This window comes from Acipenser ruthenus, chromosome 19, assembly GCF_902713425.1.
Source record: "Acipenser ruthenus chromosome 19, fAciRut3.2 maternal haplotype, whole genome shotgun sequence".
NCBI lineage: Eukaryota > Metazoa > Chordata > Actinopteri > Acipenseriformes > Acipenseridae > Acipenser > Acipenser ruthenus.
Genome location: NC_081207.1, coordinates 31,621,155 through 31,648,652, shown reverse-complemented (window position 1 = coordinate 31,648,652; position 27,498 = coordinate 31,621,155). Strand labels below are relative to the sequence as shown.

At 40.7% G+C, this 27,498-nt stretch overlaps 1 protein-coding gene across 1 annotated transcript; it reads left to right on the top strand.

Annotated features, from left to right (window-relative positions):
- LOC117424114 (alpha-ketoglutarate-dependent dioxygenase FTO) lies at window positions 1–27,498 on the top strand. The gene is given in 7 exon segments (XM_058992208.1): window positions 1–27; window positions 691–693; window positions 13,838–14,080; window positions 14,082–14,430; window positions 19,158–19,307; window positions 21,225–21,304; window positions 26,770–27,498. Coding segments are annotated over 7 exon segments (1,032 nt in total). The 3' UTR covers window positions 26,950–27,498.

Below are 27,498 nucleotides of genomic sequence, written 5' to 3'. Positions count from 1 at the left end.
ATGTTCAAGGCTGTTGTGGGAGTGAAGGCGAGTGCTAAATAACATTTATAAACTGCTGTTTTCAATTTGCGGGCCCCTATCCCAAGTGCTGCTGGGCTTTTAATAGCACCCCTGATCTGTAGCCTTTTAATACCAGCAAACAAGAAAGGCTGGATTTATCAGCACCTTTACTGCAGGGTGTTATGACACAACGGTAAGGTGGCGATGAGATTTGCATTGCGGTATGCAAGGTCACCACATGATGTGTATTTTGATATGTGATAGGCTGAATTCAGCTCAAATGGTTCAAGTTAAAACACAAAACAAGCCACTGTACTGCACATGTGCTCCTACGATCAGCGGCCCCCAGAGCCCCAGGATCTGTGCTGCCTGTCACTTGTGATCTGAAACTCCACTATTATCCGAATGGATGTCATTTGTGCAGCTGACGGAGGTCCAGGAATGATTTGTGTCTTTTCCCCTGTGCCAAAGACTGACCTGTCCCAACTGCGAGTCATGCTGTATTACATAGGTTAGATGAAGTCATTATTTCTAGGCCACTGACTACAAGCAAGATTAATAGTTTTCAAAAGGGCTGTAATGGAAGGCCAACCCAGCCTGGCTTGAGCATTATTTCTTATTTAGCCGCTCTCATCTCTCTCACCTTTGGGCAGCGGCGCAGTGTAATTTATGTTTTGTTGTGTTCCGCAGGAGGTGAGAGGGCCGTTTTAATGAGGGTGCATGTGATTGGCCTTCAGGTTTGACAGCCTTCTGCTGTTAAGGGCATCCAGCAAAGACGCTGACACTGAAACAAAAACAAAAATAGCAAACGAAAGCTACACCTGAATGACCTGCCTCTCCACTCCACTGTGCAGCCGAGGGTTTTACTTTACATGGGGGTCAGAGGACACTGTGCACCACTGTATAAAAATCCAATCCAATTCAAACTCATACTTTAGGATCAAGAGCCCTGTAAATCATAATGTTTCTCATAATGCATTACATTTTTTTAAATATATTCCTAAATTAGGTAAGGTATAAGGTACCCATGCTACATCTTATTAATATGTAAATAACAGTTATAGGTTATGATTAGATGTTATATCACTCTACTCCATACATATTTGTGCATATTTATTTGCTATAACATATTATGTGAATATACATTACACACAACATAACTTACAGAGGCATCTATATTATTACAGGATTCATGTATATAAACACTGATAACAGAACTCTAAACTAAAGTGTTACCAAAAATATAGATTTTGTTTATTAAGTGCAGGCACAACATTTGTGCTCATAGTATTGGAGTATATAAAATGCCCACACTTTTTCAAAGAGTTTTAAACTGTCACTGTCTGACTGTAGTGTAGATGAAGGGTCACTTTAAATCAGGAGTCATATATATGTATGGTAATGCGTTCCAAACAGTTCTTTTGCCTATGCTTTGTGTGCATTTCACAGTAACAGGAAGCTGCCCTGCCGCTTGCTGGTGCCTCTCTTACTCCTGCACTAATTGAGGTGCCATGTGGGCTGCTTGGTTTGTTTCCGCAAAGACAGAGTCCATTGAGTTGGAAAAACCGACCTGCTTTTTCCCCACCTCCCTTACTGTGCATCAGTTGGTCTCAGTCACACACCGCTTGCTGTTTAGACTGCTTCATGCATTACCAGACAGAGTGCAAGGCAAGCCGTGGAATACAAATGGTTTGCATTTCTGTTTGTTATTGGTATGGTTTGTGCTTTCCTTCGAAACATATTGTCTGCTTCCCAGGTATGCAGTGGGAGTGAGCCGCGGCAGTATGTTTAGTTGATCGATGACTTTCTCAGTATCTATTTTATTATTAACACTGCGTTATTTACAGGCCTCTATTTTCTGTTTCCCTTTCGGTTGAATTATAAATCGAAATAGAGATAGAGTGCCACAGGCTGATTTTGTGTTTATTTTATTGATTTACATGTGCCATGTGTGTGATTTTCTTTTTGAAAACTTTGTTTTACATGCTAAAATATAATTCAGTTTTTTGTTAAAACAGTACAGTGTATTTTGTAGAACATTAAGCCATTTTCTTTTCAATAAAATACAAATCTCTGTTCTAAAGTGTTTACACATTTCAAAATAGTTTTACCATAAAAGTGAATGTAGCGTATGTGACACTACAGAAGGGTACAGGAATCCAGGCAGCTTCCACAGGATACACAGTGCTGCTTATCCATACAATAGGAAGTCTAACTGACTGATGTGATTATCATTAACCAAAGAAGGGAAAGGTATCTGGGGACAATAAAAACGGATGTAAACTGTCTTTACACAAGCAGGGATGTTTAAGAGAGAGAGAGAGAGGAAAGAAAAACTGCTGTATTGGATAATGCGTAAACTGCAGTATATCTTTAGAGATTTAGGAGTTTTTATGCAATACTGTATATAAAAAAAAAATCTCCTGTAGCTTTGTTGTGAGATCATGGTTCAGTAGTAATGTTGCAGCAGGATTTATATATTTTTGTAAATGATTAAGACACCACCAGTACCTTTTACTAGACGTCCTGAACCGCACGGCTGTGTGTACAGAGCTTTGTGGTGTTGCAGAACAACATGGGCTGATTTTAATAATTCATGCATGCTGTCAATCGGCACTAAAATCAACTGGGGAAATGAAATAGAGCCAAGCAACACAGTAACTCACATGCACACCTACAAATTGAGGGTTTGAACAATTGCTAAAAAAAAACTGTTAGAAAATGTATTGTTATTGTTTTTAGAATGTACAGTATAATAGCATGGTAATAGCATAATTAATGACATATCTATAGATGGTGTATAACCGCTCAAGATATTTTTGAAGCTTTAGTGAGCAGGAGTTTTCATGGTTGCTGTCCATAGTCTAGGTAGTCAAAAGAACACAGCTCCTTGTAGTGCTTGTTGTTTTTAACAGCCAGTCTGACATACAGGCCTGCCTTTTCCCATGAACCAGATTTTCAAGCAGGGATCATAATTTGAAAATGGTCTAAAATTGTGCTGAGAAAGGTCAATGGTTTATTTAGCATTATACACACTTTATAAACCCAGGTAAAGATGTATAATGTACCACTAACAATTACTGTAAGATAGCAATAATATGATTGTAAAAAAAAAACCCAACAACAAAAATTTTGTCTTTATACTTAACAGCAATAAAGGTTGGGCACACCTGCAGTATACGTACTCTCACAGAGTTTATATTTTCAGCGGTGGGTGTTTGAGAGGTGCGCAGGGCTTCCTCATCATTCACCAATGCGGTTCATTCACTACATATACTTTACTGCGGAAGGGACCTTAGCTAATTCACTACCTTCAGCATTTCACTTCCTTATTCAGTGTGTTTATCACATGACACTGTTTTCTTGCAGCTTGCACAGACCCTTTAGAAACTGGGACCGTGTGTCTTGAGTTCTTGAGCACAGCCCTGCAATATGTTTTTGTTCCTGTGGAGCTAAGGTTTGTGTGCAGACACTAGGGGGCACTACAGCATCACTCTTTCTGAGCTTGGCTCCTCAGTTCGACAGTACACCGTCTCTTCAGCTGACTGAAGTTTAGATGTCAGAGAGTTTGTTTTATTTTTGAAAGGGCACGATGTAATATATTCATCTCCATTCCAGACAGCCATTACCTGCCCCGGAACATGCCCTTCTCACAGCTCTGCCCCGTTAACGCTGCTGATTTGGTGTAATTATTAGCAGAATGAAACACTAACTGGGGTATTTAGCAACCCCTGCCATTGTTTTCTTTAGCATTTCTGTACGTGACTGGACCAGCAGCCTGGGAGTGAATTTAAGCAGGTCCGAACCAAAGCCCTGCACAACAACAGGACCGTTTTCTGTGCTTTTATTTAGAATAGGTTTATATTAACCCCCCCACCCCCCCTCCAGTCGGTGCCTGTGCAATGCGCAGCACAAACATTCCATTTTCAAATCAAGCACCGATGGTGAGTTTCTAAACCACCGCCTGTTAATCTTTCATGATTCAGGCTACTGAGAAAAGTAAAAGAAGATTAAGTTATTAAATCCCTAGTAAAATATTTCTTTTGTTCAGATTGACTGAGAGGGAAAGAAAACTAAATTGAGTGGCTCTGATGCATGGCTGTGCTGCTGCTGTTTGGAATACACTCCTAATAGAATTAGCAGGGAAGTTATCATTGCAGCTGAACTACATGCAACCTAGCCCTAACACTAACCATGATTTTAAAACACAATGAACAACTTGATCTCTCAATCCCCAGTATTATTATGGTACACTACAAAAAACAATTACTGGATAGAAATGTTTATACAGAAAGCCTCCCATTAGACCAAGTCTTATGTGCAGACAGCAGAGTTTTAATAAGCATGTATCATTGCACCCAGGCAAACTGAATGACATGTTTTTTATCGCTTCAGTGCAAGGTGGATATATATATATATACACATGCACATATATATATAATATTTGAAAGGAGGGACACAGTAACTGTAGTGTCGTTATACCTCTCTTCAAACGTTTTGGACAAAAAAGCTCTACTGCTGAAGAAGGGCTTTTGTCCGAAACATCCTGAAGTAAAATATTTCATATATATGTATAGCAATGGGTAGCCTGTGCTCTGCCGGTGGGTGAAGGCTTCATCGTATTGATAGCTCTCAAGTCTCGCCAGTCCTGTCAGTGTAACATGACAAGCAGCGTTTCTCAGTAATGACAGTTATTGAGGATGACTGACAGCATCCCTGATGGAGCCCAGGTTCAGTCACCAGCGAGAGGATGTTACCTGCGATAGAAAACAAACCTGAGCGCCAGGACAACAAAATAAATCTATATATAAATATATATATATATAGTAAATATGGACTGGAGAGGAGGTGTATAGTAAGAAACCAATGGCCCCTGAGGGAAGAACTATAGTTACCAACAGGGACTATAATGCCCAAAGCCCTAGGCTATTTAGAATACATGTATTTTGGAGGAATGATGTAAAAAAAAAAAAAAAAAAAAAATGACTATAGTCTAAGAATACTTTTGATCCCATCTGTTTTCTCCTACTTGGTTTATGTAGTCATTGATTTAAATGTTGATATTCAAAGTTAAAAGTCTACCCTGTGTGCAGTACAGACACTCACATTTTCATTTTACTTGTTCTTCTACACGTGAAACTGGGTCTGTTGATAATTATGAGCTTTCTTAGATTTATAGCTCTGTTTGTGATAAGCCTGGTGTAGCTATTAAATAAGGGAGGTCGCAAAAAAACTAACCCAACCAACTTTATTATGTATAAAATATAGAGCCGGTATTGTAATTTAGATTTTTCTTTTTCTTTTTTTCTGAATCTCAATTAATTAAACGGCCAGGTTCAGTTTATATTCTACTAGCTGAAGTACCCACCGTTGCCTGGGTAAATTCAATATTTCAGTATTTCCTGCGTGACATATTGGTTTCCTATAAGTTACCGATCTTGTGTGTCACAAAATGCGCTCGGACCCCTTTCCCTTTTTTTAACTTTTTTTTTTTTTTTTTTTTTTTGGTTTTTGCCCTTTTTTAATTTTTTTTTTTTTTTTTTTTGGTTTTGTGGGTTTCTTTAATTTGAGATACATGGCTACTGTAGTGATCCAGCAATGAGGTTACTAAATAAAGTACCCTGGGGGTCCAAACATAGCCCTTGACCTTCCCCTGGATGAAAGAGCAGGCCATGCAAAGTTTGGTTGCACTGGCTCCTGCGGGGTTCGACTGCATAAAGGAACAGACAGACAGACAAACTTTCTTCTTTTATATATTAAGATTTGGCTTTATTTTATTGAATTATTCGGTGCTAAAAAAAAAAAAAAGCAGCCAGATTCTTTTTTATTGTATCCAGTTCTGGATTTGAAATCCTTCACTTTGTAAACACAATGGTGCTGTCCTTGACACTGCCGGTTGGTCTGTCTTTGAGGACACTTCCGTTCCTCCACTCTCTCGCTGGATGGTCACGTTGGAGAAAATCCTATAGCTCCACTTTGCACAGTGATATTGATTTAAGACTGGCTGAACTTGTAACTCGATTTTTTTTTTTTTTTTTTTAATGGAAGCAAGACGTTGACATCTCAGTGACTGCACTTACGGTTAACATTTGTACATCTATATTACCATATAAACATTGCCCACTGGCTCTCTGCACTGCTGAGGGAACTGTGCCATGTTGCGTTCCATAATATCCTGAAATGTTAATAAAAATAAAAAAAATTAATTGCTTTAAAATCTGGTAAAAGCCGTAACCCATTTTTTCCCACATAAAACTAAAGAAAGCATTGATCATCAAGAGCAACAACTAGAAAAAAATAGCGTGGCTAGAATCTCTCTAATGTGTCACAGTTTCTCTTTGATTCTAAAGGGATGTCTAATTACCACACACTAACACCTGGAGGCTGAATTTTGCTCTTTGTATTCTGTATTGTGATAACAAACAACTTTGTTTCTCTTAAAGAAATATATCTTCCCCTTTAATTTCATCTGGTTTCTGATTTAATACGAAGAGTATGAATCACTAATATATAGATAGATAGATAGATAGATAGATATAGATATTTAACAAGAAAATGCATTCTTATAGCTCTTTTCCTTTTCACACGAGTTTCAGCGTACAGTACTGTACTGTGTGTGCTTCCGAGCAAGCACAACGCTTTAATCTCCCTGTACAAACGCAAACGCTTTCCAAGGATTTCTTTTGAGGTCAGTCCATTTTTCACGAGAAGACGGAAGTTTTCCTCCTTCCTGCGTTTACCACGTGGGGCCCAGCACTCCTGTTAGGCAGCCTGAGTACACCTGCTGTACTGGAGGCAGTGGGAGCCACATCGCCGGGAAGGGAAGCTGAAAACAGATGACTCTGTCAAGCTGCTCCGAGCGATCGGGCCGCTTTATTGATGGGGTCTGCGGGGGTGGGGCTCAGGAGCATTGCCACAGCAAAGAAAGGAGAGAGCCTTTCAATGATCTATCATTTTAACTTCCTAGTATCATTACTTAGAGTGCTAAATCATGTGTGGCAAATCTGAGGCTGGACCGAGCTTGGAGATTGCCAGTGCAGTGCCTCCCTAGCTTTTTATATAAACAGCTGGCAGGTAAAATGAACAATGTTCCCTCCAGGTTAAAACAATCATTAGCAGACCTTTAACACACCAATGCATGCCTCCGAGAGGGGATCTCGGCTGTAGACCCATTTTTCATAGATAGCCTGAGTTGTTTTAAGCATAATTGAACTCTTCCCTGGCTTGCTGGTAAGCACACTGTGCATATGCATGGTGCAGCTCTATGTGTGGGAAAGCTGGTGCAAGGACTGTGATTTATTGCCGGGGGTAAGGAAGGTTTCGACATGGAGCACAAAGCCAAACAGTAGCTTAGCAGGAAGGAATATAAAGTAGCTTTAAGATTAATGCTTAGTTTATCAATGCTGGGTTAATTTTTACATGCAGGGCATGTCATAACACTTGGGTGATTTGTAAAAAAAAGATAGAGTTCCTTATGTTATACAGTATGAAGACTTGTTTTCTGCTTTAATTATTGACACAGATGAAGGAGGATTAGCTGCTGTAGCTGTAGCTGGTGGTTAGCTATCGCGTATGGAGCTGCCCATTCATGGAGCTGTTGGAGCTTGTAACTTGGGTTAATTTGTACAAAAGTTAGCACTGCTGGTAGCTGGCTGCTGGAATCTGAAGCCATACAGGAAGATGCAACAGTAATCTTCTATTTGTTTGTGAATATGTATTGTACAGTAACTCCATGACTTTGCTCATAGAACGCATCAGTCAGTCAATGTAAGAGACAGGAATTGCCAAACTGTTCTCCGTAGAGCTGCCACTTAAAAAACCAATTGAGTTCTAAAATGCTTTAATCAGTAACTAATATCAGACAAGCTTAGCGCTGACTGGCAGATAGGTTCGACTGCACAGTTTTACCTTTCTTTATTTCATTAATGAAGACCCATTACCGTTGAAGACAGGCAATTAAAAAATGTTTAAAAATAAATTTAAAAAAATAGAAAAGAAAGTTGGCAGACGTAAGATTTTTCCACACAGTGCAGTCCCGCTGCTCAATACCCTGGCTGCACTGTATATAATATGAAAAGTGAATTACTGTCTTGGACTGGGATCGGAGTGCAGAGAGAGACTCTGAGTCTGAGGTTTCTCCCTGGTGGAGGTACATGCAGAACTTCAAGGGCAAGACCCAAAGAGTATCACTTTGACCTTCGGCTAACAGTGCAAAACTGGGTTTGAACCCAGGCCTCCAGAGGTGAATAGCTACCCAGACAGTACACATGACTTCTAATATACAGTGTTAATATTACCAGCTCTGCAAGACATTTGATGCAGACTCGGTGCTCTGTGTGATCACATGTATGTGCTGTTTTTCCTCCTAACAGTAGCAGCCAGACCAGGACATGTTCTCCCTCTCTGGATATCTACAGTGCGTTAGTGTTAGAAATGAAGGTGTTACCCGGGCCGCAGGGCTAAGCTAACCAGAGCTGTTTGTTCAGGTGTGAGATCCATCAGTTTCTGCAACCTCTACAAACCGAGCAGCATTCCTTTCTCATTCTCACAGCACATGCCTTCAGCGACCTGACACCCAGGGCCCAGATCTTGCAACTAAGTGAAAAATGGAGCGGGGCGGATATGGGTTTGATGCCCCTGCTGGTAATACCACAAGCCTCTGATGTTTTACAGGCTACATGTCAAAATGTTTGCTTCCCTGACAGTTTTACGTGAGCTGATCGTTTCTGAGATCGGTGTCACACAAATATTAACTGTTTACTCTATAATCAGGGAGCTGTATTATATATCTGCCAAAATGTTCTGAATGTCTGTGCGCTGCAGGGCTGTGCAGGGGCAAAAACCTGTTTTGGCTTTAAAGTTTAGTATCGTTGTAAATAAAGATTAGTTACAAATACAGTAGTGTGCAAATTTATTAGAACACCTCAAGATTTGTCATTCATATCATTTATATACCTACCTGCATGAAAACCTCAGGGTGTGAGAATTTCAATTTTTCGGTCAGTAATCAGTGATATAGAAAAAATAGGCATGCGTGCGTGAAAATGTTAGACCACTTTGTGCTTTAATTGAGCATTTTAAACAACTTCTAAAAAGTCTCGTGCATTTTACCATTTGTGGCTATGTGTTCCATTTCATTGCACATGTGGCCTATTAAAGTCATCTTAAATTAGACAATAACTAACTTACCTATTTTGACAATTTTCCAAGATTTTCAGTTTTAGTGGTTTGATTTCATATGCACACCAAATCAAAACTACATAAGCAATGCGGTGTTCGAAATCCCCTTTCACACTGGCACTCTTACCTGGGTCCTTGCTATCCGGGTCACAATCCTGCATAGTGTGAAACCACGTACTTGGGTCATACCCGGATGAACCCGGGTCCCAGCGACCCACCTCAGGATGTGGGTTGACACGCTTTGACCCGAGTTGAGCGAGACAACGATGCAATAACAAACAGCCAAGTCTGCGTGAAGGTTTCACTTCTGCAAGGAACATTTCTGTTTATTCTGTTTAGCTGTATTTTTGCTGATTGAGACACAGCATGAGTCAGATTGCAGCAGGGTGTAGAAACATTTTGCTCTAATTTGGGCAGACGGTTCAATCCAGAGAAGCTTGGATGAAAAGTCAGTAACAAGTTGATTCAGGGGCATTGATACGCGTTTTGTGCACTTGCTTCTGCCACTCAGGTCAACCCTGCTTTATCAAAAGCAGTGTGAAATCACGTACCTGACCCGCATGACACCGGATCCTGATCCGGGTAGGTTCTGACCCGGTTAGAGCGTGCCAGTGTGGAAGGGGCTTAATACATTTGCACACTACTGTATGTTGTTGAGAAAACAATAGGGGACCATTATAACAAAAACACATCAGGTAATAGTGATGGTGTACGACTCCAATTGCACAGCAGTTGAAGCCATTCCAGACTTTGCTTTGCTTTAATAGCTAAGCAGCCATCTCTCACCCCACAGTGTTGCAAAGTATGAAACAAAGGCAGGATGAGAAACTCGTGCCGTTGAAATGAGTCTGTTAATAATCTTCTTTGATAACGAGTTTTCAGATCTTATTAAGGCATTCTTCAAGTCAAATGTCAGCCCTGTTTTTTCAGCTGGGCCGTGTGATTACAGTAATTGCTTTGCCATCTTGATAAGTGGCTTCTCCTTGCAGCTGAGTAGAATTGCGTGGCAGCAGAGGCCTGCGCCACACACTGCGGTGTAAACCACTGTGAGCCGCTGGCAGCGCAGCCTTCTCGAGTCACAACACTATTTATAGAACGGGTGGAAAGTCATCCTTCTGGATAACTGCAGCAGATCTGAAGCTGTTGTTTAGTTGGGAAGCCTTACGTTTAACAATTAGGCGTGATATGACATTGTTGTGACATGTTCAGCTCATTATGTTTGTGGTTAACAGGGCTCCTGTCTACTTTTCCCCTGTGTTATTGCTGACACCCTGAAGCATATAGTCCTTAGAGTGGCTTATATTCATTTTGGGGCTCATTTAGCAAGTCGGTGGGGGGGGAGTGCTGGGTTTAGCTCAGTGGATAGATAACACTCCACAGTACTCACTAAAACACAATGCCGTTATCACTGGGCACCCCTTCTCACAAGCACCAAAATCATTTCTCCCCTTCAAAGGACCTGTCATTAGGTCACTTATTTTGTGATTAGTATATTTAAATTTAAGCCGGTTGTATAGCTCAGATTAATTGCATGTAAACATTAACCATTTTCTAATCACCCACCGGAAATCCTGGTAGAAATTCACTGCCAGAGTTCAGACCAAAAAAGCACATTTTCCCTCAAAAGTAGAATTGTAACATTTTAATGAACGATTGTTTTTAGTCTTTGTATTATTATTATTATTATTATTATTATTATTATTATTATTATTATTATTATTATTATTATGGGCAGCAGTACTGCAGGAGTTTCAATAACGCACCATTTATCATTTTTCTTCACAGCTGGTGTGGTGTAGCAGGGCCAGCTCTTCTTTGTGTGTGTGTGTGTGTGTGTGTGGAATTTGCGAGTTGCTTGATGTATTTGACATCTGCATGACAGCTTCCTTGTATATGAGAAGAGCAGTGTGCTGCCCAGGCCAGCTGTGTGTATTTGTCTGTGCACCAGGCTGAAGAAAAGCACTTAGCCAGAACTGACAATCAGATACCTCCACTCCAGAGTTCGTTTTAATGTAGTGCGCTTTTGCCACAGGTTCGGCATTTGACCCGGACAATGAGTGTGTGTCAGATTTTTTTGTTTGTTCATTTTTTATTTGTTGTTGTTTCTTTTCCCCTTCTTTTTTGTGGTGAATTTTGCATCACCTTAAAACGTCCACTTATTCTTAACGCATCTGTGTTTTCAAAAAAACATTACAATAATTTCATCAGATAAATGTGACTGAACAGGAAAAATAGGTACCTGGATTTAACAACCAAACTGGTGACGGAGAGTATCCATCCAAGACAAGTCAGTGCTAGGCAGCTATTAAAGCTGAGGGAGGACCCACCTTTAGAGCTGCTTCCCGGTTTCATCCTGGGTTAAGTTTATGGTAAGGGCTTACTGTACTGTTCTTCTATTACTCTGTGCTTCCTGCTATAAGCCCAGCGACTGGGGCACTGATCTTTCCTAACGACACACACACCACCCAAGCTCTTAAACAACTCACTGGTAATAGGCTTGGACACCTTGACTCCCAGCTGCACCTCATCTTGTTAAAAATCACCTTTGGCAGAAAAGGCTTATGTACAGTAATGGCTGGTTGCACTGTAATTGTGTGTGTGTGTGTGTATATACAAGCATTGCATCATTATTCCTTTGATACAGGGGTGTTTTAATGTGGGATTGTGGGGCTGAAAGCACACAGTAAAGTATTATATGCAAATGTTAGTAATGCATTTTATAACTTGCTCTGCAATTCTTTAAAAATACATTTTTGATAATTTGTTAGACATCGTAAAGCATATTATAAATTACAGGTAGAAATGAAAATAAAAAATGAATAAATAAACAATCAAGCCTCTTCAGATTCCAGTGTTCTGATCATCGTTGCACAGTGCAGAGTGCACAGCCTTGGCGTGTTTTAACGCACGCTTCATACTTATGAGTCAGGGCATAGACCGTATGTTTTGCAGTTTAATGTTATCAACAGCACATTTTATTTCCTTTTAAAAGCCGGCCATATTTCCTGGCAGGGTTCTGCCGCATTCCTAAAACGTCCCATATGAAATCTCTGGCGTTATTAGCCACATAGAAATGGGAGCTGTGTGTTGTAAACGTCTGCTGGTATAGACGAGGCATGCCTTCTTTAAATATCAGTGTGCTGAGCGCACTGAAAAAAAAGAACTCGGGTTAACCGTTGTAAAGACTGAGCTGGAAATGGCTCGTTCCTACTTCACCACACAGTATATCATGCACCTGTGTGGAATGAAAAGAAGGTGCTCCAGGGGCACAACTACACATGTAAAATTTATTTGGGTATCAAGGTTTCACTTCAGGTTTTATGAGATTTACAGGTTTGAATGGAATGTACCCCAATAAAACTGCTTTGAACAGCCCGCCAGCTTTTGTTTTATTAGGAGGACAGCGTACAACTTAGGGCATATTATTATGTGATAGCTGGGAACCGCACTGCAGTTTAAAAAAAAAAAAAAAAAAAAAAGAGAGAGAGAGAGAAATGACTATAAAAATATACTGTAAAATAGCCATGGGTTTTACAAGAATGATTTAACAAGAAATGGATTTAAGCTGCATTTAAACTGCGATTCCCTTGAAAAAACAAAAAAGGTATGCGTTGTGCTTCAGTAGATATAGCTGGTCAATGGATATAGAAGCCATGAAAAAAAAGAGCTCTGCATGAACTGAGGAGGCAAAACAAATTCTTGGAGAGGAGTTTTACATTCTTGGAGGAAAGAAAAAAAAATGAAGGGGCCTCTCTTGAAGAAGCGTTTCAGTCTGTGATGATGGAGAATGTTATGTGTGTTGTTTCTTTCTTTGGCACGCGATTTATGGGTTGAGCTAGGGAGTAATTCCATGTGGGTAGCGGGTTTGGTGCTCCAGACACCCTGAGAATTTTATGGGGAAAGTTCTTGGCTGAACAAAATTTTTAATCAAAATAGAACTGCATGCTGACAGAAACAAAGTGTATTTAGGACTGGGACCTTGGGTCACTAAATATGGGAGAAAAAAAAGCTTTAGCACAGCATTCTTGCTTCAAGAAATAGAATATGTGATATTAAAATAATGCTTACTTGTATTGGTGGTCAATATGTTTTCTTTTGTTTCGCATGTATTTACAGAAACAGAAGTTGCTGCAACAGCATGAAGGACAGCAGATACCGTAGCCAACACCTGCCGATGAAGGCTTTCAGCAGCTGGTAAAATGGGTTTCAATGTTTGGTGTTTGTTTCTTTCATTGTCACATTGCATTATTAAACAGACCTCAACACTCTCATGCAATCCCGGCAGGTTTTGTAGTCAACCGCAATGTGCAGCCATACAAGTACATTGTTCAGCTGCTGTATCTGTACACCCAAATATAATGGCACCTCTATTTACTTCAGTATGCTTTCTCTTCTAAGCATGCAATAAATGTTGATTTTGATTCAATAGTTCGACACAAGGGGTACACCTGTCAGTATTCTTGGTCTGTTGCCTATAGTTACAGTCAGTCTCTAGTGCTGGATCTAGTTGAAGAGGTTGATGATGGTCGAAAAAGTTGTAATATGGTAATATATCATTACATCTTATAAACTAGGAATTACAGAGTAAAATAACTGACTATCTGATGGTTAAGGGTAGGAGAGAGAGGCCATTGAAATTCTGCTCCATTTCCTTTAGTGGAAGAACAAGTACTCCAAACTAGCCCTGAAAGAAGCCCACAGCACTCCCCCAGAGCTGCAAGGCCCGGTCCAGACAGGACTCTCCACCCTCCTGGAGCGCGGCTGCTTGTTCCGGGACCTGGTCCAGATGAAAGGTAAAGACATGTTCACACCAGTGTCCTGTGTTCTCATTGGAGCTCCGGGACACACCTACAAATACCTGAACACCAGGCTCTTCAACATCCCCCTGGCCTGCTTCTGGTGCAGGGGTCAGGTACTGTGACGATGAGGTGGCCAGGGCCTGCCAGGCTGTGAAAGACTTCAACGACTACCTGTGCGTGGAAGCAGAGAGATGTCTGACACGGCGTGAAGGAGCGCAGAGCACAGCGGAGACAACCGCAAGTGTCACGAGGGAAAAGGAAAGAGAAGCGAATAACAGAACTGTGTTTAACGTGACACTGCTGAATTACATGGACCGCGCTGGAATGAGCTACTTGAAAGAGGAGCCGTAATTTGGCATGGGGAGGACGGCGGTGAGCTGGCATCACGATGAGAACCTGGTGGATCGCTCGCCGGTGGCGGTGTGAAGCTACAGCTATAAAGGTAACTCAGGTGGGGAAGGAATGTGAAATCACCAGGTCGCTGCTTGTTGTTATTAGCACTTCTTCCACCCGTAAAGCTGTCTTTATGCTCAACTGCAAGACACCTGCAGCCCTGTCGGCTCATTCTGCTTTATGGCTTGCTAATTGCTTTAGTGTGTCCTATAATAATAATAACATCCTTTCCTCCTTTTTTAAAAATGTTTATTATTGTTGTTTAGCCAGGCCCCCTCCTCCTCTCTTTTGCCCTGAACTATATAACTTTTTTTTAATGCTTTGCAGAACGCTCTATAATTAACTCGCTGGTAAGTTGCCTGAAATAATAATAAAAAAATAATTATAAAATCTGCCAAAGACATCAGTCCGGGATACCCCAAGTGCACATTCCCACTTATAAAGCTTGCTCTTTTATAGTCGTTCTCAGCATTGTCTCTGTTGGAGTGATTTGTCAAATATGGGCTTGCTCCAGCTTCCTCCTGACTTTAAAGCCCCACTTCCCCTTCAAGGTGGGGCTGCCTTTGAACAGAGGTGTTCCAGGGACTTGCAATCTAAATGCATAACACAATATTAATTACAGAAATATTTATATACAGCAAATGCTAAGACTCCTAGTTTTCTTCACAACCTCTAATTACTTTATTGTGAAATGTTACCTCGATGCCACCCACGATACTGGTGTGTAAAGAGTCCCAAGGCTGGCTGTGTGTAGAAGTCAGCTGGAGCAGTGAGAGGACAGGGTTCGAATCCAGCTTTATAAGTTTGATGCTCTCTATCTAGCCCTCGGTGAACAGTAGTCTATATTGTGTAACTCAAAATTCAGTGCTGTGAAGAAAGTAGACCTTCCTACAAGATGATTTTGTTTCTTTTATTTATATATTTATATATTGATTTATTTATTTATTTGGCAGATGGGGTTCGTTGCAGACAATCCCCCCCCCCCCAGTTTTAACAACAAGGAGAGACACCTTGTTAGATTTCAAAATGTCACATTTTTTAATTGTTGTCAGTTTTTCGTTAAGTATATGGAAAACTACAAAGCGGTATGTAATTCAATATGCAAACATAACATTATTTAGCAGCTTTCATTCAACTTTATGAAGCAACATGTGTGAATTCTGTAGGGTGATGCAACACTTTCGGAAAAAACAAAGTCGGACCGTATCAAACCCTTACTCTGCCTTGTCATATCAGAGGACTTCTGCAGCTGCCTTCATCGCTGATGTACTGATTGCTGTTCTAAAAACATTGTTAAAGGAAGCTTGAACCCATCTGCTTGAACCCGTCTGCTTGAACCCATCTTACTATTCAATGCCCTTACTAACTCATGTGCTTCTACAGCTTTAACTAGGTTTAAACCAGCATAACCAAAACCTCATCAGAAAAACATTTTTTTTTCTTTTCCTTATCGGGAACACCTATGAGAAAACACAGCATGTTGTGTTCTCATTTTAAAGAGGCTTTAACCAACACTATGAAAAGGTGTGAAGCACTAGACAAATACTTCTTCAATTACAGAGCTATACAGACTCACGCATATCGGTTTCACTGGGAAAATAAAATAATGATTCATCTTAAAATTAAATATTGACCTTACCCTACCTGCAATATGTTACGCAATAAAAAAGGAAAATATTCAGTAGTCTTTCCTATTATCTTTTTCACTCTCGGAATAAAAAGTATGGGCTTTGTTGTCAATTTCACACAGAATTTCACAATACAGACTAATTAAGATTTATCAGAACGGCAGGGGGAAATTGAACCAATGTAAACAATACACGTCCACCAGCACGAAGAATGGCAGTCATGTTTCGCTTTGCGTTAAAAGGGCCTGCACATAGGTATGACATCAATTTCCTTATTAGAAGTCGTCCAATGGCAGCTCTGTCTTCTCCAGCAGAGCTCCTCCCATCAGTTTTAGCCACTCCCATACAGAATGCTCCAAATATCAAACCAGGGGCTTTTCTTGCTCATCCTAATAAAATCCTGACCCACTTCCTGCAGTCTGGCGATTACCTTAGTGTTTTCACAGGCCTGTAGAACAGGAAATGACTATGTATTGGTGCTAAAGGAGGACTCTATATATGCATCTGGATATATATATGCATCTGCCACCTGTGTACAGTTTACATAATAGATCTGTACAGATTTATCACACTTCTCAGACCCCCCGTCTGGCCAGTAATGACATAGTTTCCTGTGATACTTTTTTTTTTTACACAGCATCGCATTCAAACAGATTTCATTTACTAATATGAAAAAAAAAGAAATACAACTTTACCCTCCAGAAATAATAAAGGTAGCAAATCAAGTTTTAATATTACACTATTACTGGTGAGTATCAGTTAACACAGACAAAAATTGAAAACAAAAATGAGCGAGCAAAAAAATAAAAAATAAATACGATTTGGATAGACAGCATATTAAAAGTTTAATGTGTAAATGTCTTTTTTTTGCCCTAAATCTGAACTGCAGCATGTTTTATAGACCACAGCTCCATATTTGTTTTTTTTCCCCTAATCCTCTCCTTGTTATCCTATCAAAGTAAGATTAAGATCTTGGAGCATTGTGTGCATTACTGCCGCATGGCTACAGATTAACGGGGGTGTTAGTGGGGAGTATGATGCAGTTCTGCAGCACAGTATGCATGCCCTGTTTGTACATATACTTTCTATACCCTGTAGTAACCTTTTATAAAACAACCTGTCCTCTGAATTGAATGTGGGCAAGAAAATGAGGTGCAACCCTGGACACAGTACTTGGTGTACTGTTCTGGGTTTTATGTATTTTCCAACAGTGCAGTTAAGTAGACATTTACAGACGAGTCATTGTGATTGAAAGCAAACATTTGCCAAGTACAGTGTGGCCTGTCATTCTGCAGCCACATACTGCTGAGAGAGAGAGAGAGAGAGAGAGAGAGAGAGAGAGATGGAGAGATGGTTTGAATTCTTTTGTGTTTTCTAATGTAAACTAAATTATTTTTTTTAAAGCAATACCTGTTAAGTCACATGTACTCAGTATAATTTGTCTTTACAAGTCCTTCTGTTGAGCTCCAAGTTATTAAACTACTAAAAAAAAAACTCAGTTTAACGAGTGCATTCCAGAGGTGCTGGAGTTATGAGGAAAACCCAGGAAACTTTGATTAGAAGTGCACTTTCGCTCTCTCTCTCTCTCTCTCTCTCTTTCTCTCTCTCTCTCTCTCTCTCTCTCTCTCCCTCTTTCTCTCTCTCTCTCTCTGACCCTCTACATTAAAATACCTTGAAAGCTATGTAATTTGCAGCTTTCAGAAAGCATTCTTGAGAAATTAAGTTACGATTTATCTTCTGAGCAGGAAAAATAAGGATTGAAAGAAAGCAAGCAAGCACGAAAGCCCCACAAAGAGTTTAGTATTGATTCATCTCTGAGTGTTTGGTAGATCCTGTTTTCTCATTTGTGTAGTCTATAATAGAACAGCCTGGAGCAAGTGCATTGAGCCTAATCAGACCCTGCAAACAAAACAACGTGGACTTTTCATTACAGATCCCCCTTCTCTGAATTTAGAGGAAAAGTTGAATTCCTTGACAGATTAATGTCATTCCAGCCCATGACAGGGAATTCTGTTCTCCTCCAGTACACACATGGCTACATGCCTTTAAATGCTTTAAAGCCTAAATGTCACAGGAGTGTTTTTCCCACTTTAATTATTGGACTTAAATTATTGTACTAGACCAGAAGGATTTACCACACTTCTCAGACCTCCGACTCGCCAGTAACTTCATCGTTTGCTGAGATATTTCTACTCTCTTGATGCTAGCTGCTAGTGGCCAAGGAATTCTACTGAAAATACAAATTCCATTTGTTGTTGCATAGTAATATTAATATACCAGATTGCTGTTCTGATATACCGCACTGTATATATACTTTACTTACAGTATCAGTGATCCATGATGTAGTTTCAATGAGCATGGAAGTAAGCAGCTTCATATTTTTATATATATTTTGTATTGATTCATTTAGTCATTTGTATTTATTTAATGTCTTAAAACATTAATAACCTTTCATGCTTGTCATATGAAAGGTTATCTAACATATCAACATGAGATTGTTACTTTCTGTTTCAAAATGTCTATCATTTCCAGCCAACGTGATCTGGCCATGCTGCATTCTATAATAAGAGTTTTGGAAGGTGTTCTATCTGCATTGGTGTTCCACTGAACCCTAGCCCAATTTTCCTTTAGTAAAGTGCAGAAGATAAATAAATCTTCCTTGCCGGAGGTGAAAAACTGGTATTTACTTCCTGTGGAACACATAAACACATAACAAAGTAAAGAGACCCCGAGACGTGACGCTGATGAAGCACAAACATTGTTCTGTAGCAGACGTCAACATTGAAAAAGTGAGCGGGGTGGTTTCACTCGGTCTGCTTTAAGCACAGGTGTGCGGATTCCAAAACAGTTGTCCATCCCAAACACATCTGGGATGGAAGGGTCTTAAAAAAAAGGGGAGGGGGCGCTGTTTATAGTTCTAGCAAAGCGGCCCTTGATTGATTTGATTGTGTTACTGAACATATTTAGGTTCAGTAAAATATTTTAAAAAAAATGGTGCATACGTGGATGTAACGTGTATTGAGAAACACGTCGCAAAGCTGAGCAACAAATACCGAACAGCTTCCTGTTTGTGCAGCGTTTGGTGTGCCTGACCCTTGGTTGAATGAGTGCATGTTAGTGACATGGCTATGTCTGCTTGTCTTGCCCTTGTCTCCAGACGCAGAGAGCTGCTCCACGGAAGGGGATGAGAAGCCAGTGTCTGGGCGGGACTGCACTGTGTGGCATGTTGCTCTGAAGGTGACCTGGGACGTCCACACTGCCGGCCCGGCACTGCCCCATCACTCTGGGGACTGCTACTTCATGCTCAGTACAGGATCACTACGCTCTTTAACATTGTTCATATGTGGGAAGGCTTCTTCTTTTCAAATTGTTTTTTTATAGTCACCAGTTTTATAACATGTAAAGAAAACAATTGTGTGTTTAAGCGCTCACGTTTTATTAATATTATTTTATTTTTAAATTTTACAATAAAAAAGACAGATAGGAAACAATAGAAAATTTTAAAAAAAATCTACTGTACTGTGTATACATCACTTTAGAGCATTAAAATGGTCTCTACTTTGTATATTGTAAAAGGTTATACGACCCCTGTGGCCATCCGTTTTCTATCTGAATGCTGAAAAACAATGACCTCATTCTATTTCATTAATTTGAGTTCGAAGTCTGTACACCAGACATATCTTCCGGATTCCGTCGATACAAACTTGTACACTTCAAAAGGAACAGAAACATAAGTTAACAGAAAGCGAATGCACAGCAAGCAGGCCCCTTCATGTTTCTGTGTTTAACACTGAGGGAATGAATACAGGCCCTATTCCCATGTTGAGGATTCATTTTACATGTCGTCTGGGGGCCCCATGAAATTTTCTGCCTTAGAAAGGTTAAGAAAACCAAATGTTATTTTATTAAGTACTATGACAGGGCTGCGATCATGTTTAGATGGGAGCGAGCGGCAGATTACAGCAGTTCTTTTTGGTTCCGGATTATAAATCACAGTTTTATGCTGATCTGACGCACAGTTGCTTTCTCCCAGTGGGCTTCATCAGATGTGATGTGTGTCTTGGGCATTTTAGCAGGACGTTTTGAAGTTCTCAGGCAAGACTTATTAATGTTGAGCTCCAGATCATCTGTTTTTAAAAGGAACCCCTAGAAAAGAGAAACAAAGTTGTTTTTCTGATCCCTGGCCAGTCCCACCACTATCCTAGTTTGATGTCGTGAACACAAGCCTACAGATCAGATAGCATCCATGCTGTAGGCACGTGTCACCGTGTTCTAGAATCTTGCATACAAATGTTTTAGAATCTTGCATAAAAAAAAAATAAAGTGCAGACCCAGAACCGAACTTCCACAATTGAAAGTATAAATACCATAAATTTTAAAACCCTGGACAGTTTAAGCTGCTTATTTACGGATATTCATTATGGCTTGCACCCCTGTACCTATGAAAGCCTGGTCCCTTTGCGTCTCCATGCTGAAGCTTGCTAACAGAATCAGTGGAAAGTGACACTGCAGAAAGGAACATTTTTAAATGAAGCAGGTTTATGGTGACATTACTAAATCAAATCCACACAGGACACTGGCTAAACAGATCCTGCAGAAGTGCCCAATATGTTTAAAAGCTCAAGGCTTCTTTATTAATAGAGTGGTGTGAGAAATCAGGCCCTGTCGCGCAGGTAACACCAGCTGTTTGTGCATCACAGCCTGCTTTTCATTGCAAGATGCATCAGCGTTTAACCTTGTACCAAAATTATACACAGCCCTTATAAAAGTGCACCGCAGTAAATGTGCGCGCTCATTTTGAAAGTGTTCTATGCTTTTCCCATGGATATACTATGTATACATTTTCCATCGTTTGTCATGTTTTTTAATGTGCTTTACCATACCTCTCTGGACTTTGCCAAGCTATCACTGTGCTATATCACACTTTCCTGTGCTTTTACTATAAGGGAGCTGCTGTCTTAAAGGGAAATTGCTTTTCAGTTTTGATCATACACCCCCCAGGATGATACAATGTGTCTCCGGAGCTCCAATCCATCACAGCCTGCCTGCTGTACAGCTGCTGATTTTCCTTGTCCCATTCTTCTTGTGCTGCAGCCTGATTGGTCGCTTGCTAACCTTTGGTACACAAGAACTAATATGATATCTTGGAAGATTTACATTTCATTTTGAATATCTTTTCCCTGGCTGGATTAAAGCTGATTCAAGTCTTGTAATCTGCCTGCAGATGATCTGAATATGACCCACCAGCACTGCGTCCACGCTGGGGCGTGTCCCCGATTCAGCTCCACACACCGCGTGGCAGAGGTAGGTCTGACGAGCTCACTAAACACGGCTCAGCCTGCCGAGGACAGGCAGCTTTGGATAAGCCAGGCCAGCATGCATGTAATTACTTCTTAACCCTTTCTCTTAATTAAACCTGCTCTGCAGCGTCTGCCAGACACCCGTGGAAGACAAATCGCAGATCTCTTATATACACAGTACTGTGCAAATGTATATGAACACCCCACTGCTTCTGTGGTTTTGATTTGTTGTGCATATCAAATCAAGCTACTGTAACTGAAAAAAGGCTAATGCACCAAAGAGCACTTGTATAGACCAGCAATGGCCTACTATGCTCTACAGACTGCTGTTTTTCCAAAGTTTACGTGCTGTATCAGTGCTTAAGGGAAATGATGAGTCAGTTATGCAGCCGTGATGGGGAGGTCCATCTGTTCTTCACTGGGAGTTAGTGTTGATTTTAGCTATGCTTGGATCAGCAGCATCTTATCACACAAACTTGATGCAAGCACAACTTCCTTACTAGTAAGCAGTAGGCTTTCTCAGAGTCTGTTTAGCTGTGTTACCAGTTCAACGCTGTCCATTGATTCCAGAAAGGCACATGTTGGAATCGAAGCTCTGAATTTTATGTTCTGTGCATTTGTTTTGTTGCACTTTCAACACTGCAGACCTGTATGGAGGAGACTAGAAAACTAACCCATACCCGGCTTTATTCCTTTCTCAATATAAAGCACTGAAATGCTTTCATTTTTTATCATACAGATATCCTTCATGAAGTCACTAACTGAAAGCAATCCAGGGATAGAAATAAGACTCCTATTGCATAGCAGCTTCACCCATTCCAGGTTTTACTGTGAACTTGACTAGCCACTGCTATGCAATGCTGAGAGTCTTATTTCCATCCCTGCAATTGTACTCGATGCAAAGGGGGTTGTGCAGGGGATGGGACAGTAACAGGTCATCCTCTGCACTAATCCCAGGGGGTTGTGCAGGGAATGGGACAGTAACAGGCCATCCTCTGCACTAATCCCAGGGGGTTGTGGAGGGAATGGGACAGTAACAGACTGTCCTATCGGCGTGTATCAAAGAATCGTACAAGACTGTGCAGATCTTCGTACACACTGAAATGTAACCACGCTGTAACACTGCATTGCGAGAATGACAGAGGAGCTTCAGAGGAGGTTGTTTAGAGGTTGTATCCGATATTTATAAGTCAGAGCGATTCCTGTGCAAGAGGGGAAGGATATCTCGGTAACAGCTATATCACTGACACACGGCAAACTTTTTCTTGTAATAAAGCACGATATAGTGTTGACATCTCACATAGGATTACAGCAGAAACCATTGTTGAGCGTTGTTGCCATTTATTTAGAAAGCAGGTCACTATTTATAAAATCCAAAACTGCAGCGAGAAGGTCAACAGTTATATCTGGTGTTAAAATGATAGATTGAGCTATTTGTTTCAAGTTGCCCATGAGGGCAGTGTCTCCACTTGAATGATTTATTAGCATTTTCTGGCAAAGTATTGTTCTTCATGTGTGTGTGTGTGTGTGTGTGTGTGTGTGTGTGTGTGTAAGAGAGTATACTGTAGCATACAGTATTCTCACTGTAGTGTACAGTATTCTCATAAACAGTACTGAATGCGTGCTGAACATACATTTACAGGAATCAGATGTTGCCATGATTATTAAGTTGAGCTGCTTTTAATGCTCTTGTGTTAATGCTAAAAATGTCATACGCTACTCTTCTCTCTCTTCCCCAATTACACGATAAAGGATATTTTAACTGACCAACTAACGAATGAAAAGGTGCAGACACCCAAGTGCTGTCCTGTAATTGGAGTGTTACCTTTTGATTTTTTTTTTTTATTAACGTGCAAGAATAACAGTAGGAAATATTTGCCATTTCCAAGTCATTCTAGATTTGCCCATTAGTATATATTATAGTCCACTGAGTCCCTAGTTATTATCTGCACTGCATGCAGGCAGGCAACCCTGTCCTTCTGAGTGTGAGGTGAGAATTCCAAACAATTGCCCAGTCTGAGGCCTAGCTGCGCTACCACTAGCGGACTCTTGCAGGAATTAATTAAGATATCCGTCTCGCTGGCTAGCAGATAATTGTTTGGTCAGTAGCAATTTTCACTAAAGATCTCTGATCCTGCAGATCTGGATTGATCGCCGCAGTGATGAGCCAGCTGGGCCAGCCTGGGTGATGCCATGCCTGCACGGCTACTGGGTGCGGCTAAAAGCAGCCTCCTGTTGACTGGGTCGTAGTGCGATGCAGAAAAACCTGGGCTTGTATAATTGAAAGGGATTAGAGGAGTTTGACTCCCAGGTCACGACATTGATTACAATCAAAGACAGACTGCTGGGTGTTTAGCACGTCACAGCCAGATGATAGGCATGGCAGAAGGACAGAGATGCAGAATACAGGTGGCATTCAGTGACCAGACCTCTTAAATAATTGACTCAGTAAACTGCTTTACTGGAAATGCCAGGCTCCGTAGCAGCACTGCGGTCGCTCCGGGGAGCACCCTATTGGCTAGTCCCGAGGCTTTAATCATTCCCTAAAGGACAAATAAACAATCGGAGAGGCACTGAGACTTCATACTCTCCCCTTGTCCTGCAACCAGGAAAATGGAAATAAAACAGGTTTGAGCTTTAACAAAGGCTGGCATTTCAGTCAGGGGTGTCTTGTATACAGTGTGTCAGACCTGACAAACGTCAACTCTGGCTGATAAAGCCGCTGTGATCTCCCTTTGTGTTTTCCACTTACTGTGCCTGCAGACTGTGCCAAGGGCCCGGTTTTCAAATGCGAAAGGGAAAACAAAACAATTTGAACACTCTTTTCTACATAAATTTTAATATGTTTTCTACATAAATATCTATGTTAATGCACAACTGTGCTTTTGTGGCATGTTTATTCACCTTTTGTTAACTACTCCGTGGCCAAATAGGTAAGTCTAGTTGACATTATGCTTTAGCTTTTCTTTCAGCATGGCCTAGAATTTTAATGTGGCACCACTATCCTTTTGAAAAAGCTGCTTTAAAAAATAAAAATATCACGTGGCTTGGACATTTTATGCCATGTAAGCATTAAATAATTTCATACTGTTATCAGAAGTTTTTTTTTATTAAATGTATTACTTCTTAAAAGCCACTATAATGATGGAAGTGTTCTAATAAAAACGTAACCCCAGGGTTAGTTCATGAATGTTTGTGCTATTTCCTTCATCAGTGACTAGTTTCACACGGAGCCCGATTAGCACTAATCTTGGAGTACCTTACCTAAGGTAACATTAGGGAGTCCAAAGTTAGTGCTAATCAGGGTCTGGTAAACCAGCCGCTGTGTTTAGCAGTTGCATTAACCCAAAACTTGACATGAGAAACTGTAGCACGCTGCTGTGCTCCGGCGCTCCTGAGAACCCTGAGTGCCTTGCTCCACAATGCAAGCTTGACCGGCTCCTGCCTTCTGACCAGGAAGGAAGAGCTAATCCCATCCAGGGACAGCGCACCCCTGCAGTGCGGGATCACGACCCGGAAACTATTCTACCAGCCGGAAGTCTGGATCCAGCTAACCTGGTGTCGGGAATGCAGGAATCATTAAAAACAAATAAATAAATAACTTAGGAATGTAGCACCTTTTAAAATGTAAACTTCACCACTCTACACATCCTATACATCTTTGTTCTTTAGTTCAGCTGTAAAGTAGCTGCTGATGCATGTATATTGCAGTACAGGAAATTGGGCCGCTTCTTAACGTAATGACATTCTAATCATATCAGCACTACATACTATACGGTACATTCTAATGATGTCAGCACTACAGTACATTCTAATGATGTCAGCACTACAGTACATTCTAATGATGTCAACACTACAGTACAGTACATTCTAATGATGTCAACACTACAGTACAGTACATTCTAATGATGTCAACACTATATACTATACAGTACATTATAGTGATGTCACCACTATATACTGTACAGTACATTCTAATTGTGTCAACACACAGAAACATGCCGAAGGTGTTTGTTTTGTTATTGAGGTCAGTAATTGGTCAAAGTTTTATTTCAACACTACGTTAACTGTGTTTGTAACCAAGTCATATCGGATTTGAAGTGAAAATGCATGTTATTGTTTGACGTTGTGTTAAAATGCAGAATGACTAGCTGGGGGGAGCAGGTATTTTCAGTTTGTTTCTGCAGTAGCTGCTTCCATTCCCATCTGCTGTAGCTGGGGCAATTGCATACACCTTGCACATCTACGTATCCTTTGGAGAATTGAATTATCACTTCAAAAGCCAAAAATTCAAAATTATTCAACAAGAAAAACAAGTGAATTGTCTGATATGTGTAATCATCCATAACTTCAAACACTCAATCATAAAATCCAATGGAAAATTATAAGAGATTCAAGCAGGCAAAGTTTTGGCAATTTTTTCTTTTTTTTTTTTTTTTTTAATGACAGCTTTGCTTATTATAGCGTTTTATAATAAAGGCATTAGCTATACCTGTACCAGTGGCTGCCTGTACTAGCTGTACTACAGGCTACTATACCGCAATACAGGTACTCCAGGTTACTGTACCCCAATGCAGGTGCTAGCGTTAGACTGCAGTGGGGCTATGCAGTCTACTTTAAGCAGCTACTCTTGCATATAAATCCATCACTGTAAAGCCATGGAACCCGGCAGGTGGGTGCACCAAATTATGAGGAAACAAGCTGTTCCAGGCTTTCTGAAGCCACGCACACTGGCATAAACTGTACCGAGTGCATTGTCTGCTTTTATACATGCATGTAACAAGATCAGTAAGAAACACACCTGTCTGTGCAACACCCCCCCTTTTCCTCCATCAGTGTCGTCATGTCACTGAGACTTCAGCTACTCTTTGAAACTCTAATGCTGTTTAATGCTGGACTGATTAATAACCATGTATGTGCTTACAGCAAACCTGCCCTGTTCTGGTTACCACTAATGTTGCTGTGGGAGCCCGACGAAAGCTGGTTATAATCCGCCCGACTTTAACAGGGGAATCAGCAAAATACTTAGGTGGCAGGTGAAGCCCTAGCCTGCTTTGATTCTGTGACGGATGCAAGCCTTGTATTACCAGCTCTGAGTGGTTGTTCTAGCAGCAGAACACAGCTGGTTATTTGAATGTGAAAGTCTCTGGTGACATGGTTTCTGTCCACAGGCTGTGCCAGCTGCTTGTATATTTTGATAGTCAGCCGTGGATTCCTTTTTGAAGATATGAAATGCAGACGTAACATACAGTTTAAGCATGAGGAAGGGTGGCATTTTAAACATGCTACTAATAATGTTTTGACCAGTTACAGATTATAATTAACGACAGCAACAAATTTATAACAGAACACTTTAAAGTGGTATCAAAAAATTGTATCTCAAAAAAACCCAGAAAAATCTAATAAAACAAAGCTGGTGAAAACGTTTCCATTTGGCAGAAGTGCAGGCGCTCCCCTTCTCTCCTGCAGGTGGTGTTTGAATGGCTCAGGCAGTACTGGTTTCAAGGCCGGTGCTACGCAAAGATCAGCGACTGGTGGTGCACACCCATGGAGAGGCTGGAGGAGTGCTGGAGAGAAATGGAGCTGATGGTGAGTGAGGGGAGGCACTGCGATCACATTGCACACACAAGCACAACCATGCAGATATAACACTGAAACTGAACGCCAAGACAGAGGTGTCTGCCATGCTGCGTTCCCACAACCAGACTGTCACAGCTAGATCATTAACTTGGCTACTAAAGTATAACATCCAGCTCTCCTGACCTTGTGGACTTCTTGTGTTTAAATGCTTTAAACCCATTTAATTTGTTTTAATGTTTAAGTCTTTCTTCGCATATCCGTATGCTTAGCAATAGAATGCTCTCTGTCTGTTCTAAAACATTACACAGTATGGAAAGGGATTCAGAAGCAAAAAGCAAAACCAAAAAGAGTTCTCCCAGGCTGTTTCCCTGCGACTGTTGTGACATTACCATGTGTCTCTAATTAGAGCCAGGGTGCCGTTCGGGGTTTCTGATTTCAACAGGCCCCAGGGTGCTGCTTGTCAAGAACCTGAGGGGTTTTCTAACAGACAGAAGCTGCTTCCGATCCTAATTTAAGCTTTGCTTTTATACGTGATTCCATTTAGCGCATTCGTTGCCATTTATTTTGGCTATTGCAGATGACAGCTACCAGCGCTAATTGAAAGTGGCTGAGAAAGCA